This window comes from Zootoca vivipara, chromosome 1 (genome assembly GCF_965207765.1).
Source record: "Zootoca vivipara chromosome 1, rZooViv2.hap1.1, whole genome shotgun sequence".
Taxonomy (NCBI): domain Eukaryota; kingdom Metazoa; phylum Chordata; class Lepidosauria; order Squamata; family Lacertidae; genus Zootoca; species Zootoca vivipara.
The window spans coordinates 28,522,774-28,537,336 of record NC_142582.1 but is presented as its reverse complement, the minus strand read 5'-3'; the positions used below and the strand labels follow the sequence as shown (position 1 = coordinate 28,537,336).

The 14,563-nt window shown below is 39.4% G+C and overlaps 1 protein-coding gene across 3 annotated transcripts in view; it reads left to right on the top strand.

Moving 5' to 3' along the window:
- PSMD14 (proteasome 26S subunit, non-ATPase 14) overlaps positions 1–14,247 on the top strand; it is a 58,713-nt gene extending 44,466 nt beyond the window's left edge. For all 3 annotated transcript variants that reach the window (XM_035132478.3, XM_088676803.1, XM_035132487.3), the window contains 5 exons: positions 1,611–1,718; positions 4,475–4,549; positions 7,104–7,229; positions 7,987–8,049; positions 12,547–14,247. In XM_035132478.3, the coding sequence (XP_034988369.1) occupies positions 1,611–1,718; positions 4,475–4,549; positions 7,104–7,229; positions 7,987–8,049; positions 12,547–12,645 (471 nt within the window). In that variant the 3' untranslated portion in view covers positions 12,646–14,247. The remainder of the gene's footprint in view (positions 1–1,610; positions 1,719–4,474; positions 4,550–7,103; positions 7,230–7,986; positions 8,050–12,546) is intronic.
- The last annotated feature ends 316 nt before the right edge of the window (positions 14,248–14,563 follow it).

Genomic DNA, 14,563 nt, shown 5'->3' with positions numbered 1-14,563 from the left:
CTCTTGTTTGCTGCCCTTTGGTACCCAGCTGAAGAGCAGAATCGAACAGCTTCTGTAGCTTAGGGATTGAAAGAAGATAACCTCTGGATTTGTTTTGCTCACCTTTGGATTTCTTTTTAGCTCTGCTTATTTCAGTTCTGTGGGGTCTCATTGGTAATTCTAACCTTTGAATCATTGATTCTCCTTACTCCATGCAGCTTTCCTTCATTTTGGGATGCCTCTTAGGAATGAGTCCTGGCTGCCTCTCTCCTGTACTCTTAATGTTTCTTGGAGTCATTGTCTGATTCAAGCGCTGCTTCCACACAGAAAACATATGCATTAGGAAGAAGCCTAAAAACTTTGAGTGTTCTTCATCCCGTGATCTCATGCACATCCCATTTAACCTGCCACTGGCAGTCCCCTAGTGGAAATGTGTGGTTGTGTGTTGATGCAATTGTCTGTTGGTATCATTTCCTAAGGCTCAGCGTGGGCTTTCGCCATGCTATTCCTACAAAATTGTAAAGCTTCAATGTGCTCCTTTCCTTCAACAAGCTTTGCACATTCCTAGTAAATAATCCTGCAAAATAGGCTACTGTTATTATCCTCTTACTATGGATGGAGAGCTGAGAATGTAGCTGGTAGTTGAGGTGAGATAAACTGGGGTTTTTAGACTCTCAGCTCACACTACACTACACCGGCGCTGTTTGCTTTGAGAAAAAGGAAAGTTGGATCACTGCTAAGCAAATCAGCTTGAAGGACTGAGGGCTAAATTGAAAAAAACAACTTGTCTCTAGCATTGTAGTCTTTTGTGTCGGTTGCCCCACGTCAGAATTTGCAGTGTCTGTTTTGTCCTTTCTGAAGGCTCCATAGGCAAAATCAAGAGTCGCCTTTATGGCTATGGTTTGAGAGCTCTTCAGGATTAAACAAAAATAAGTAAATAACAAAACGAAAACACCTCCCCGAAAGTTGCCCACTGTATATTTACAGTTGTAAGTGACCTTGATTTTTGTTCCCTTCCCTTTTTTTGGTTTTGCTTGGTTTTGCTCCTGGCCATGACACTGACAAGGTCGTCATAATCCATCCGACAGTTTATAACCTCTTTCCTACTTGCAGGGAGTAAAAAGCATCTGACTAGAAGGGAATACATGGGGAAAGTTCCTTGCTGGCTATAATTTTGTTGTCATTTCAAGTATTCCAGTAGTATAATTGATGTGACAGGACTGGGCTTTAAACAAGGTCCCTTAGCTTGTGCTCACTTTCAGATTTAGTTTCCCTGTCATTCAATTTGACTAGGTAAGATGTAGGTGACAAACATATTTTTAAAGTTTGTGTGTGTGCGTGTGTGTGTGTGTAAACTTAAGCCATCAAAATAAGAGTGTATAAAACTTAATTTATTTTTTCCCCAACTGCCCCAAAAATGTAGTAATTGGTGTCACTTTACAATACTCAACCGAGTTGGTGTGCTGATGGCAGAGACAGCAGGTGGTTCTTTTTTATTAATATTATAATTAAATAATTTTCTGGAGAAAGGCCAAAAACAGATGTGAGCTGATCGTGACTTCTCCACTGTTACTTGGTGCAATCACTTGCGTTTTCTACGAAGAATTGACTTTGGCGTCTTGTTTTTACAGGTTGTTATTGATGCTTTCAGATTGATCAATGCTAATATGATGGTCTTGGGACATGAACCAAGACAAACAACTTCAAATCTGGGTCACTTAAACAAGCCATCTATCCAGGTAAATTCAGTATTTGGTATATATGTGTCTATATTATTTATAATACATATTATAAATATTTGCATACATACACACACACTTTTTTGTAAATGTAATCTTACTCCATAACCCTATCTGATCACTGAGGTCATTAGGCAAGGCCCTCTTAGGGGTACTACATCTTTCTCATATTCGTCCTATGGTTACTTGGAGCAGGGTATTTAACATTAAAACTCCATCTTTATGGAACATTCTTCCTCCTGAAATTAGATCGGTACCAACTGCAGCTTGTTTTTGTTTATCCAGGCATTCCTATGTTGTTAATATCAGCTTTGTAGGCCACCGGCCTTTGTGTAAGTTGTTGAACTGTATTTTAAACATTTGTTATTTTTGTATTTCATTTTATAGTCCATTGCTTTGAGCATTTTGAATATGAAATAGTTTATAAATACAATAAATTACATTTATAAAATACTGGCTCTTACTACAGAGATGCAATATTACAGCCAAAGTTGTTAAGAGATTTCATTTTGCATAAAGATCTATAGTGACTCGTTTTTACAACTGCCATGCCCCTTGCAGATTTATCAGATTTTTATAGGTGTGTGTTAAGAGTAAATTATTTCCACATTGTTTTTTTTTAAACACTGGTGCTTCTTCTGTTCTCTCTTTCCGTTGGTCCTAGTTTTTCATATAAGTGCTGAGTTCATAAGGGCAGTTCCATTGAATCATCAAATTAATTGCTTGGAATATCTGTGCTGACTCTGCTAAACAAATCTGTACTTCTGGGGTTATAGCTTGCCTCCATTAGCACTTCAATCTTAGCACCTCAGAAAATAGGCCTTTTTGGATATTTTCTCATAACCTGAGATTTTATTTGCAGTGTGATCCAAAATACAAGTCGTGGGCTTGCAGGCATCCTCCCATGTTCTCTTTAACCACGAGTAGAAGATAAAGGGGATCATTCATTCTATCCAAAGTTGTGCATGTAAAAAGCTTATTTTTATGTAACTTGGGTTTTTTAATGAATATTTTTTACTGTCTACAGTAAACCACTTAGAGAGCTTTTGTACTAGTAAGGCATATAATTTAAAAAAAATAAAAATAAACGCCCTATATTATTTTATCTTGTAAGAATAATCTGGCATTTAGGACTACAGTTCATGGAGTTGGATATAAACAGACCTCCATAGAAGAAGCATATTGTTTCTTAAACAAGCATTCCCTCATGAATGATTAATGCTCTGTCGCTATCATTCTCATGCTCTAATGACGATAATTTCAAAAAATATATATATTATTTTTTCTTTCAAAATGAATTTTAAAAGGCCCAGATAGTTGCCACAGAGAACCTTAATTATTTCTCCAAAGATTAATTACAGCAGCGCCAACAGCAACATATGCTGTAAACACTGGACTTGCATTGAAAACAGCATAGTACCACTGTTGAGTTGGAATCATAGGCTCCAGCATTTGCTCTCACCCTGGAGCCTTCCTATCTAGTCATAGCCATAAACTCCTCAGACTTCAAAATGTATATTGGTAGCATGAATGCAGTAGCTTAACAAAATATCGAGTAAACAAAAGAATGCTTGTTTAATAAGGTGGAAGTATATTACTCAATTTGAATCTGTGCAAACTGCAAATCATAATGAGTATGGAAGAACCCACTAATGTTTTTGATTGGGTGCAGGCAAGCCTGTGCTTGTCTGTTTCTAGAGAATATATTACTGGGCTTTCCAAGGCAGTATGTAATGACCTCTCCGGCAAACCCCAAAGTGTCATGCTTCATTATTATTTTCTTTTAGAGAGTTTGGTAATACCTTGGTCTCAGATAAGCTGTTAAAGGCATTGCCAACCTTTGCAGGTTCTTTATTCCAAGCCCAAACCTAACAATTTGTATATTCCAACATTCCTTCTAAATTACCATCCATTAATATGTGTCATTCCCTAGAAACAAGAAACAAGAATTCAAATAGTTATGTGTCTGCATTTGGAATAACAGCTCTTGTCGTATAGGATTTTGTTGTAGCAGCTCCTACTGTCAAAGAGACAAGCTGCTGTTTGGCTTCTAAAAGCGATTCTATCTTTTTAGCGATAGAAACTGTGGCACCAGAACAGGCAGAAAACCCTCTGTCCTTCAAAAAACAGCAAGTTTCAGTTGAGGCTGTGGCTCTCCCTTGTGCAGATCTGATATTACTTTGGATCCTGGCCAGAAACGGTTACATGCATTTATTTAACTTTCATTTTTTTTGAAGACCTATGAGACAAATACTCATGTTGAAAGTTTAACTATTGTAGTGTGAACATTGTCTGCTTTGCTTAAGGCCATTTTAAATTAAAATTTTGGGTGACAGAATAGGAGTTGTATCCATTGTTGGTCCTACTCAGGGTTGACTCATTAAAAAAAATGAACATATCTACTTTGGGTCTATTAATTTCAGTAGGTCTGCTCTGAGTATAACTTAGACAGATACATCCTTACTAAAAGGATTAATCATCTCCTGTACCTACTTATAAAGTCAACTACTTGTACCCTTTGGAAATGTGTGTTTCATTTTGGATGCGCTTCTAGCAAGATATAAAGTACAGCAAAATATGTAATTGGTGGCTATATGTTTGGGCAGCTTTGGATATAGAAACCTAAACACCTTTCAGGAAAGTTTTTCAAATAAGCTAACAGCTCAAGTTCATATTTCTAGACTTTAGTCAGATTCTTGCATGTATTCAGCAGAAATTGTCGGGTGTATTTTATTTATTCCTTTTAAATGTTCTAGGCTTTAATTCATGGATTAAATAGACATTACTACTCCATTACCATCAACTACAGGAAGAATGAACTAGAACAGAAGGTAAGTTTTGTTCCTAGCACATTTTCAATTATTTGGGGTATTATTAAAAAAAAAATGCTTGCAAATGGCTTAAATTGACTTGCAGCATGCTGCAGTGTTGTGATATGAATTTTAATTTCTAATATCTTTTGTTGTCATTTATGTCACTCTCCCCCCCACACCTTTATGTCATATGGTGAATGCATTGCCTTGCCCAAATGAACCTCATCCTGAACTTCATTGTGGAATGTTACATTTCTTCCAGAAGGCACCTGCATGCCTAACTAGTGAATGCTAAATGAGCTTTTGGTGAAAATCAGTCTGTCTTAAGTCAATAATTTAGGAACATCTTTGTTTAAATTATGGAGGAAATGTGGCTATTTTTAAAACCCACTTATTTCTAAATGCTATTTTCCATTTCTTTGGTCCTGTATGTAGAGAATGAGGTATTCCCTAGGGTGTAGAACTTTTATAGATTACCAACAGTATCTTAAATTGTCTTGTGTAGTTGCTACAGTACAGAATGAATATATTTATGCCTTCCACTACCTGTGAGTGGCATGGTATAACATTCTGCGGTGGCTGAATATTCCAAAGAAATTTTCCAAAGAAATTTTCAGGACAGTCATATGTAAACTCTATTCCAAAATCAGTCCTCAAGTTTACAAAGTCATGAACGATGACGTCAAGGTCCTTGTTTCATGAAAACTCAAGTTTTGTATGATCCAATTAGAATTTTTCCTTAAACTTGCTGAGGTAATTTTGGGAGGCACACTTAAGTCATTGAAAGCTGAACATAAGAATAACTGCTGGCAAGTTAATAATTGCTTGTTGTACAGCATACTCTTTTGTTGTTGTTGTTTCATTACAACCAAAATCTTATCTGTGCTTCAAATGATACAATAAAAAAGTTGTTCTAGAATTCGATATACTGGTTTCTATATGATTGAGGGCACAAGGAGAAGGGGACGACAGAGGACGAGATGGTTGGACAGTGTTCTCAAAGCCACCAACATGAGTCTGACAGACTGCGGGAGGCAGTGGAAGACAGGAGTGCCTGGCGTGCTCTGGTCCATGGGGTCACGAAGAGTCGGACACTACTAAAGGACTACTAAACAACAACAACAACAAAAAAAAATATACTGCTAGTTTCCTTTCTACCTTACAAAGTCTTCTAATTTTCCCCAAATGCAGAATGTTATTGTATGGTATGACAGCAATAATAGATTCCACTTGGCTTGTTCATCACTGGCAGTAAATGTTTTTTGATGGAAGAGCTTTGATCCAATCACGGAAGAGCTTTGATCCAATTGATGCTTTCACAGACAGAAGAGACTGGGATTTTTGCTGATTTGCCCTTCCACCAAGTTCGAGAGAGTCCCTCAGCTCTCTGGAGCCAATTTTCAGTGTAAGGGGATGCTGAGGACTGCGGGAGGGAATGGTTGGTTCTGTTATTAGAAGCATCTACTGGATCAAAAGCACCAGGGTGCCAACTAGATTCTGCCCTTTAAGACAGCCTTTTTCTATGTCAAATAACTCCTGTGCTACCGTAATTATTGGAGGGTATAAAAATTAAATAAAGGCTATACTCAAACATTACAGTTACATAATTTTATTGACAAACAGAATCTATCCTTTGTTTTGCTTGGAACCAGCTCATTAAAGGTGTGCGAGAACCAGGTGACAAATCATTTGCCAATTCAAAAAAATTAAACCAGGAGAAATGAAATACTTTTATGTTAGCGTTGGGCCTTCTGAAATAGACCTGTGCTTTCAAGACATTAAGAAACGTATAAATGAATGGTTCCTTTGGATCTTAGTTCCTGCAGAAAAACCTTTCTTTTCTCTCTGCTCTACATTTTGGAGTCTAGGCCTTAGAACTAACCTGAGGAGATTTTATTTTTGTTCATTACACTGCGAGCACTTTTGTAAAGGTGAGAACAGTAATTGCCAAGTGTGACAAAGAAGAGATTTTAGGATTCAGGGCTATTTCCATTAGCATGTGAAGTCTTCACCTAGTGTGCAGGCATCCATTTCAGTCCAGTGTCGTCCTCTGCACATTCATGACTTCATTCTCATGACTGGGAATTGGACCTCTGCAATTCTGACACCAATTATGTATTGGAAGCTGATAGCCTGGCAGAATGCCTGAAACCACATGATCACAAACCATTTTTAGCACTCAATTGGGTCTTTATAAATCCCCCTGTGAGGGTGGGTTCAGGTTTTACAATTATCTTTTAGAGCAAACAATTTCTCTCTCATCAGATGATCTCCAATGGATACTCAACTCTGGGGTGAGGAGTCAACTTACAAAACAGAAAAATGATCTGTGATAGCCCCAGTTAATTCAGACTTGGCAGCAGTGTTCTAAGCACTTTCCGTCATCAAAAACTTTCCTCTCTCTTGCCGTGTGTTGCTTCAAATCTTGATAGACATGGAATATCTGCATGATTCTTCACAGTTCAAAGTTTATTGCATAATTGAGGCCACAATTATTAATACGCAAACTCCTGCCCTCGCCTGGAGTAAGCACTTCCACAATCAGTAATACTTTGTTGACTTTCCTCACCAGATGTTGCTCAATTTACATAAGAAGAGTTGGATGGAAGGTTTAACCCTTCAAGATTACAGTGAGCACTGCAAACTCAACGAGACAGTAGTGAAGGAAATGCTGGAATTAGCAAAGAACTACAACAAGGTACCACATTACATTCGCTTAAGCTGCGATGTAAGGCCTATCCTGATGATAGTCTGTGGGTGCCCCAGACTCGTTTTTGCCTTTGGAATTCCAGATTCAGATATCCAGTCCACATGTACTCGTGGGGAAAAACAAAGAATAAAAATCAGGGCACTTAGTACTAGAATTGGGGGCAAAAAAACGCAAGCTGAAATGGCATTGTTGACCATTAAAAGTGTCTAAGAAGGGAGCATGAAATTGATAGCCCTGCTGGCGTCTCCTTTCTTTTTTAAAAAAAGCTAGGAAAGTGCACAACATAGACAGGCTTAGCCTTTATAATATATATAAATATGTTGCAAACCTAGCAAGAGAGAAGGGCTTATCCCATCAGAAGCAAGATCCAATGATACTTGCGTGTTCCTTGCTGGTCGTGCCACTTCCTTCCATCCTCCGCTTGTCTCCCCCTCTATCAGAAGAGGGTTTCCTTTTCCGTGGTAGTCTGTGAAGGGTGGTGTACATTGTTAGTGCTACATATATAAATGCTACACTTCACAGACCACTTCCAGTGGCAAGGAAAGCACTGTTATACGGGGTGGTGGGGGGGTGGAGATGTGGGCCTTGACTGTCTCCCTAGCACAGCTTCCTTTTTCATTGGGTATGTAGTGATTAAAATGATGCTGTCACTTCAGCTTCAGCCTTATAAAAGAACGTTTAATTTTGGGGGGCTCCTGATTTAATAAGATCTCAAATGCTAACCTTTTCTGCATATCCTTCACAGGCTGTGGAGGAAGAAGATAAGATGACACCTGAACAGCTGGCAATAAAAAATGTTGGCAAGCAGGTGAGGTGTAATGAATTATACTGACGTGAAATAACATGTTTTGTGTATTTTTGTTTAGTCACATGCTGATGATTTTTTCCTTTCTCCTTAACTCCTTACAAATGGTGCACTTATTTCCACTGCAACAAATTATTTGAAGTCTTTGACTTGAGATAGTCTCAACAGTGGGGCATAAAATTGTCATTTGGCATCTGCCACTGTTTCATTTGGTACATTTTTCTACCTAAATAAACCATCTGGCACCCTAGCCTTAAAAACAGTGGGTTTTCCTAGTATTCCTGCACTTAGGCACCAAAGCCAAGAGAACAAGAATATCCATATAAAATTCTGTCATCAGCACAAAAATTCAGCCATTACCAATGCACAAAGCCCATTGACGTCCTGGTTTTCCTTTGGATTTTGGGGCGCTAAATCCCAGAGAACTACCCAATTTGTTTCTTGTGCCATAAAGAGATGGGAACGCCTTCTTTTTCAAATGGCATTCCGAGGAGGGGGGGCATTCATAATTGTTTCCATTTACTTGGAAGTAAAGTTGCCCCCCGATGACCTTAAAATCCATGATGAGGGAGTGATATATCCTGCAGGCCTTTTTCCATTGTACACCCACCCAGCTGCGTCATGTGGCAAGCTAAAGGTATAATAGCTAAAGGTAAAGGGACCCCTGACCATTAGGTCCAGTCGTGACTGACTCTGGGGTTGCGGCGCTCATATCGTGTTATTGGCCGAGGGAGCCGGCGTACAGCTTCCAGGTCATGTGGCCAGCATGACAAAGCCGCTTCTGGCAAACCAGAGCAGCGCACGGAAATGCCGTTTACCTTCCCGCCAGAGCTGTACCTATTTATCTACTTGCACTTTGACGTGCTTTCAAACTGCTAGGTTGGCAGGAGATGGGCCCGAGCAATGGGAGCTCACCCCGTCGCGGGGATTCGAACTGCCGACCTTCTGATCGGCACGTCCTAGGCTCTGGTTTAACCCACAGCGCCACCCACGTCCCTAAAGGTATAATAACATGGTAGCTAATATGGGGGTGATTTAATATTTTCCTACCATACAAGGTAGTGGTTGTAAGGACAGCACTATTTGAATATTACCAGATGCTATGCAAATACCCAATATTGACTCTCATGGCAAGGACTTGGACATGAGTTTCAGTGAACAGCATGCATATCCAGGCGTTTCTAGTGTAGGAAAGTCAGGCAGGACATTTTTCAGCTGGAACTCACTGGAACTGAGTTCCGGCACCTCTTTGTCGTATTCCGGTACCTCATTGGTGCATTCCAGCAGCCACCCTTCTTTGGGGGACTCAAATTTAATAAAATGGGGGCAGATGGCACAGAGTTGTTGAGCTTTTTGTAGGGGGGGTGGGTGGCCAAAAATCACCAGCATGCATCACAAAATCCGCCTCTTGTCTGTCCCCTCGCTAACAGAAGATGTCATTCACCCGCCCAACTGCCGCAGCATCAGCCAATCAACACCACCCATTGATGCAGCAACCAATAACACGCACAATAGCCGCTAACAGCCACGCCAGCAACCAATCAAACGTCCACCCTATGCACTACCATGTATAAGGCGGCCCCCATTTTTTAGCATGATTTTTAATGGAAAAGTATGGTATTCTGATATTCCAGAATGTGGGGGGGTTGAAGGTTTTTACAAACAAACAAACAAACCCCTTTTGTTTGAAGAAAGAGGCAGTACTGAAGTTTACTGTGGGTTGTACCCAGCACCGATCAAGCAGATTTCTGCTCAGAACGTCCCTTTCTTTTCCTCCACCCCATACCCCCAACAAACCTGATTTGGAGGGTCAAACCCTCTGGAGCAGATTTTGAAAAGACTACCAAGGGTGGAGCTACAGGCAGAGGAAAAGAAAGTTCTGCTACACATGCGGAAATCTGTGAAAATGGAACTGCAGCATTGCATGCAGCTATTTACTTATAAACAATAATAGCCATGGAACAGAAGATGTTCCCTTATCATGTCATTTAAAAATTGTGCTGCCTGAGCAAGTACATCTACATCTATAGCAGGTATGCATGGTAGGGCCCACTGATTATTAATAAGAAATGAATCTTGCTTTGATCCAATTGCCTTGAATTGTGGTTATCTGAAGAATTCCCTTCTCCCATCCACACTTGCATTGATCTTGTTTGGAGGCCTTCAGGTTCCCTCTCCTAATGAAGAGAGGCAGGCAGATAATAAAGAGAGGTCTTTTTGCAGTGGTGATGCAGTGGAAGACTTGCCAAGTGCCTATCCTGATGTCTTTATAGCCTTGGGAGAAGGGGGTCTCTTAATTACAATCTAATAGGTGCTTCAGATATTGGATGCAGTTTCTTCTTGCTGGGTTTTATCCTGGTTTAAATTGTTTTGGCTGCTTTTTATGCCAATTTTAAGTTGTGGGGGTGGGGTTGCTAGGCTTTTTGCCTTTGTGATTTATTGTGTTTGGATTTAGTGGTTTTAATTGCGAATTGTAATTTGTGTGGTTGTTTTTAAATTAAACTACCCAGGGGACTTAGTTAGATGGGCAGTATACAAATGTAATAAACCTAAGTTGCAGCTTAGGACAATAGGAGAGAGGCTGAGAAGACAAAGTCTTGTTCTGGCTGTGTCATTGGGTTTGCTTATTAACCAGGTTCATCTTGGAAAGCATAACTAATCTTGGCAAAAGATAATCCTCCTTTGTCCAACTGTGCAGTTTCTTAACGGAGACACATGAAACACTCAAAGAGTGGACAAAAATAATGTTTAATTCACTATCAAACTATGGATAAGCTACTTGTTTGCAAATCAAAATTTTCTAAAAAGAGCATTTTAGCATCAGGGTCCCCCCCCACTTCACTATCCCCCACCCCCAATCTGTATTTTATGGTTTGTTTTCATTTATTTAATTGGAAAGCACTTTTGTTTTGAGTGAGGATATCTTAAAATAACATGGGATGGAGTCCCAGTTCCATTGGAAGCAAATGGCAAAGCTCCCATTGATGTCAATGGAGCCCAGAATTCATTAATGAACTTGATAAATGAATAAGAACGAGACAGTGTTATAATGGATTGTTGAAAATCACTATTAATTTTTAATGGAATGCATACCCAGATATTTAGATAAGTTTCTTTTTCAACAGGGTGACATGTTTATGGTTTAATAACAACATTGCATTTTGCAGTGCAGTACTGTACATGTCTACTCAGAAGTAAGTCCCATTGAGTTCAGTGGTGCTTACTCCTGGGTAAAGGGCTGTCCGATTGTGGTTGTGATCTGATGCAGTCTGCTAGTGTTGTAGTTGGATTAAGGGCCAGACTACCTTTGCCACTGCTCATCAGTTCTTTCCCCCAACAGATGTGCGCTTTCAGTCTCTGTAGCTACAAAAAGATGGGGTGGGACGTATGTGGGTGTGTGGTGTGCCGTTATCCTCTCCCTGCAGATGGGAAAGCACCTTGTTGGTGTGGCTTTCAACGGACAAATTGTAGGAAGGATAGTGTTGAGCAACCCATTATCCTCTAACCACTCTTCCCGCTCTTAATTGCAGCCTCTGAGGCTGTTTTGCGCTATTATTATTATGATGATGCTTATTTTTATTATTATGCTTATTTGCCTACGGCTATTCTCATGGCAACTATTATTACTGTGACTTACTTATTAAAATTGTATACTGCCCTATATCCGCAGGTCAACTAAGACAGTCAACATGGGGGAGCATAGTCTAGAATAGCAAATGTTGCCCTATTCCCTTTATAGTAACTCCCTGCCACCACCTCTTATTTAACTGCCCTAAAGCAACCACAAGGGGGAACTGCTGTGTTGGAACAGGTTTTGAATAGGTGCCCTTTAATATGAAAAAGCAAAAAAGCAGCACCGTGCAATGCCACACCACTGTGTTTATGGGCAGTGTGTGTCGGACTCAAAACAGTTGCAGACAGTTAATGTTCACGCTTCTGAGATCTCCCCTGGCACTTCATGGTGGTAGGCAGGTCTGAAATTTAATAAATGATGATGATGATGATGATGATCAAGAATCCTCTGTACATTCCAGTGTTGTCACAGCTTTCTGTGCAATGTAATCCCCCCCCCCCCATTCACCTGGATTGCACACAAGGAGCTGCCCAAGCCAATACAATGAGTGGGAAAGCAATTGCACATGTGGAGGGTTTCGTTTATCAATCATTGTCCTCCACTCCTGTAGCCACAGGAATTGCCCATCAATGTCAGGGTATTAAGGGAAAGAGAAGTATGTCTCTTATTGTTAGGTCCTCATTTGTTCAAAATGCCATTTTCAGGACAATAACATGCTTAGTTTGTATGAACACTGTGTAGCCTCAATCTAACACTTAAGGTTTTTTAATTACAAACTACATCAAATAGCTTGCATAAGAGAACCCTGAGTTTTAATTGCTTATTGATGGCATCAGTTCTGCCGTAAAATAGAAACACAGAACAAATAATTGCAAATGTGATGTTCCGATAAGGTCTACGAATAATATTTTCTACTTGTATTTTAGGACCCCAAACGTCACTTAGAAGAACATGTGGATGTGCTGATGACTTGCAACATTGTCCAGTGTTTAGCAGCTATGTTGGATACTGTTGTATTTAAATAATGACTTGCTTGTAAATGCTGTTTCCAGTCTCTGATCATCCATTGTTTCAAGCACTGAGACTAAGATATGCTTGGATGTCAAATACATCATTTGAAGTCTAAGAGCATCTCTCTAACACCTTTTCATCTCAGTTTATGCAATTACTTTGGATATGTTTTTATGTCAGGGTCTTTGCAAATTCCAGAGCAGTTCTGGAACTGAGTTAAAAATGTGGTTGGGGGTTTGGTTTGGTTTTTCATTTTAATATTTGGAAGAAAATTAGCAGTATATATATATTGATTATTGCCATGTAGTTGTTTTTTTAAAAAAATAACCTTAGTGTTCTGCTTGTGTTGTTCATAAATTGGGGAAGGGTATATTGTTGACAATACTGTACAAAGTTCAACAAGCAAAGAAATATATTTCTGTAAGCTGATGGGACATGGAGACCTGTGGCATGTGGTCATTTGTTGTTGTGGCACATATCTCTTCTATGTATAGGAAGCACTAATGCGGTCTTATTGTGTGAGGGAGGCCTGAACCCCAGAAACTTTAAAAGAGCTTGTCAGTCTTAAAATATATACACAAAGCAATACTAGGGCACTTCTAAGCTCTTCTCAGCACTGAGTTTGCTGCTGTCCTATCCCACTCCTATCTGTAATTATAACTTTTCAGGTCAGAGGAGTGTGGCTTCCAGGCAGACATGAGCCGGTTTATGTGGCCTTGACCGCAGGGCAGGGCAGTTCACCTTATTGGGGAATGACTTCATAAATTTGTGCAAAAGGTGGAAACAGGATACAATGGTATTGGAAGAGAATTTGGATTGCCCAGCTTGATGAATGGCCCCTGCAATGTGCTGATTAAAAACCTTGAAAGTGGTGGCAGGTTTTTTGAGAATGTTTATGGTGACCCAGTTAATTTGAGCTATCATTTTGAGCAAACAAGAGAGGGGCAATTTTACAGCAGCTAACCCGGACACCTTTATGGGATGTGTGCCCGAAAGGGGCAGTGGGGAAGCAAGATATTGAAAGAAGCATGCTAAACCATCAAATGCTGCACAAAACAACTACTTTTCTAAAAACCCTTGTGAGCTAATCATGAAACTGGCTCAAGCTTCCTGTCATTACTGCCATAAGCGATGGTGAGCGTTCTGTCTTATTTCACTACAGCTCTGTAAAGTACAGAATTCAGTATCTCAAAAACTTACATTTTCAGTCGCTTTTTCCCAATTTTTTGTTCTTGCTCTTAGGACTGCAAAGAGCCTTGAAAGTGTATGTGAATTCAGAAAAAAGGGTACCGGTAGTGTACACAATGCCAGAGTAACAAACCTATTAAAAACAAACTTGCCATAAAATACAATAATTCTTTGTCAACAAATTCTGAAAAACACCAAATCAAAAACATGCCTTCGTAAATTCTTTTATTATTATTATTTGTAAAAAAGAAACTGAAAAATACGCATTTATTCAAATAAGTATTTGCACATTAAAAACCATAAGAAAAGATGGAACCGTCAAGACTCATTCAAGAGAGATTTTTAACCTCTGAAAACAGTTTTGTAAACTATCTCTTACTAATAGATTCGAAGGTGAATAAAGGAAGACAAATTTACCAATAAAACAATCCCGATTTGTCTGTTTTCTTTCACTCTTAGATAATGTTTAAGTTCAGCCACTACAGGAGAAGTCCACATCTTTGCTGTCCACTTTTTAAAAATGTGCTTGCTTCCAGTACCCGGTGCATAAAGTTCTGGTAACTACTGTCATACATGCTGTCTTAGTATTCACTCTTGAATATGCATTGGCAAAAGATAGCTAACATATGAAATGTAATAGAATTACAATAACTTCCCTGACCCCTAGAATTTCTGTTTGAATAAAAAAAATTATTTTGTAGTTAGAATGCAAGCCATTGGAGCACTACAGTTTTTACACCTCAC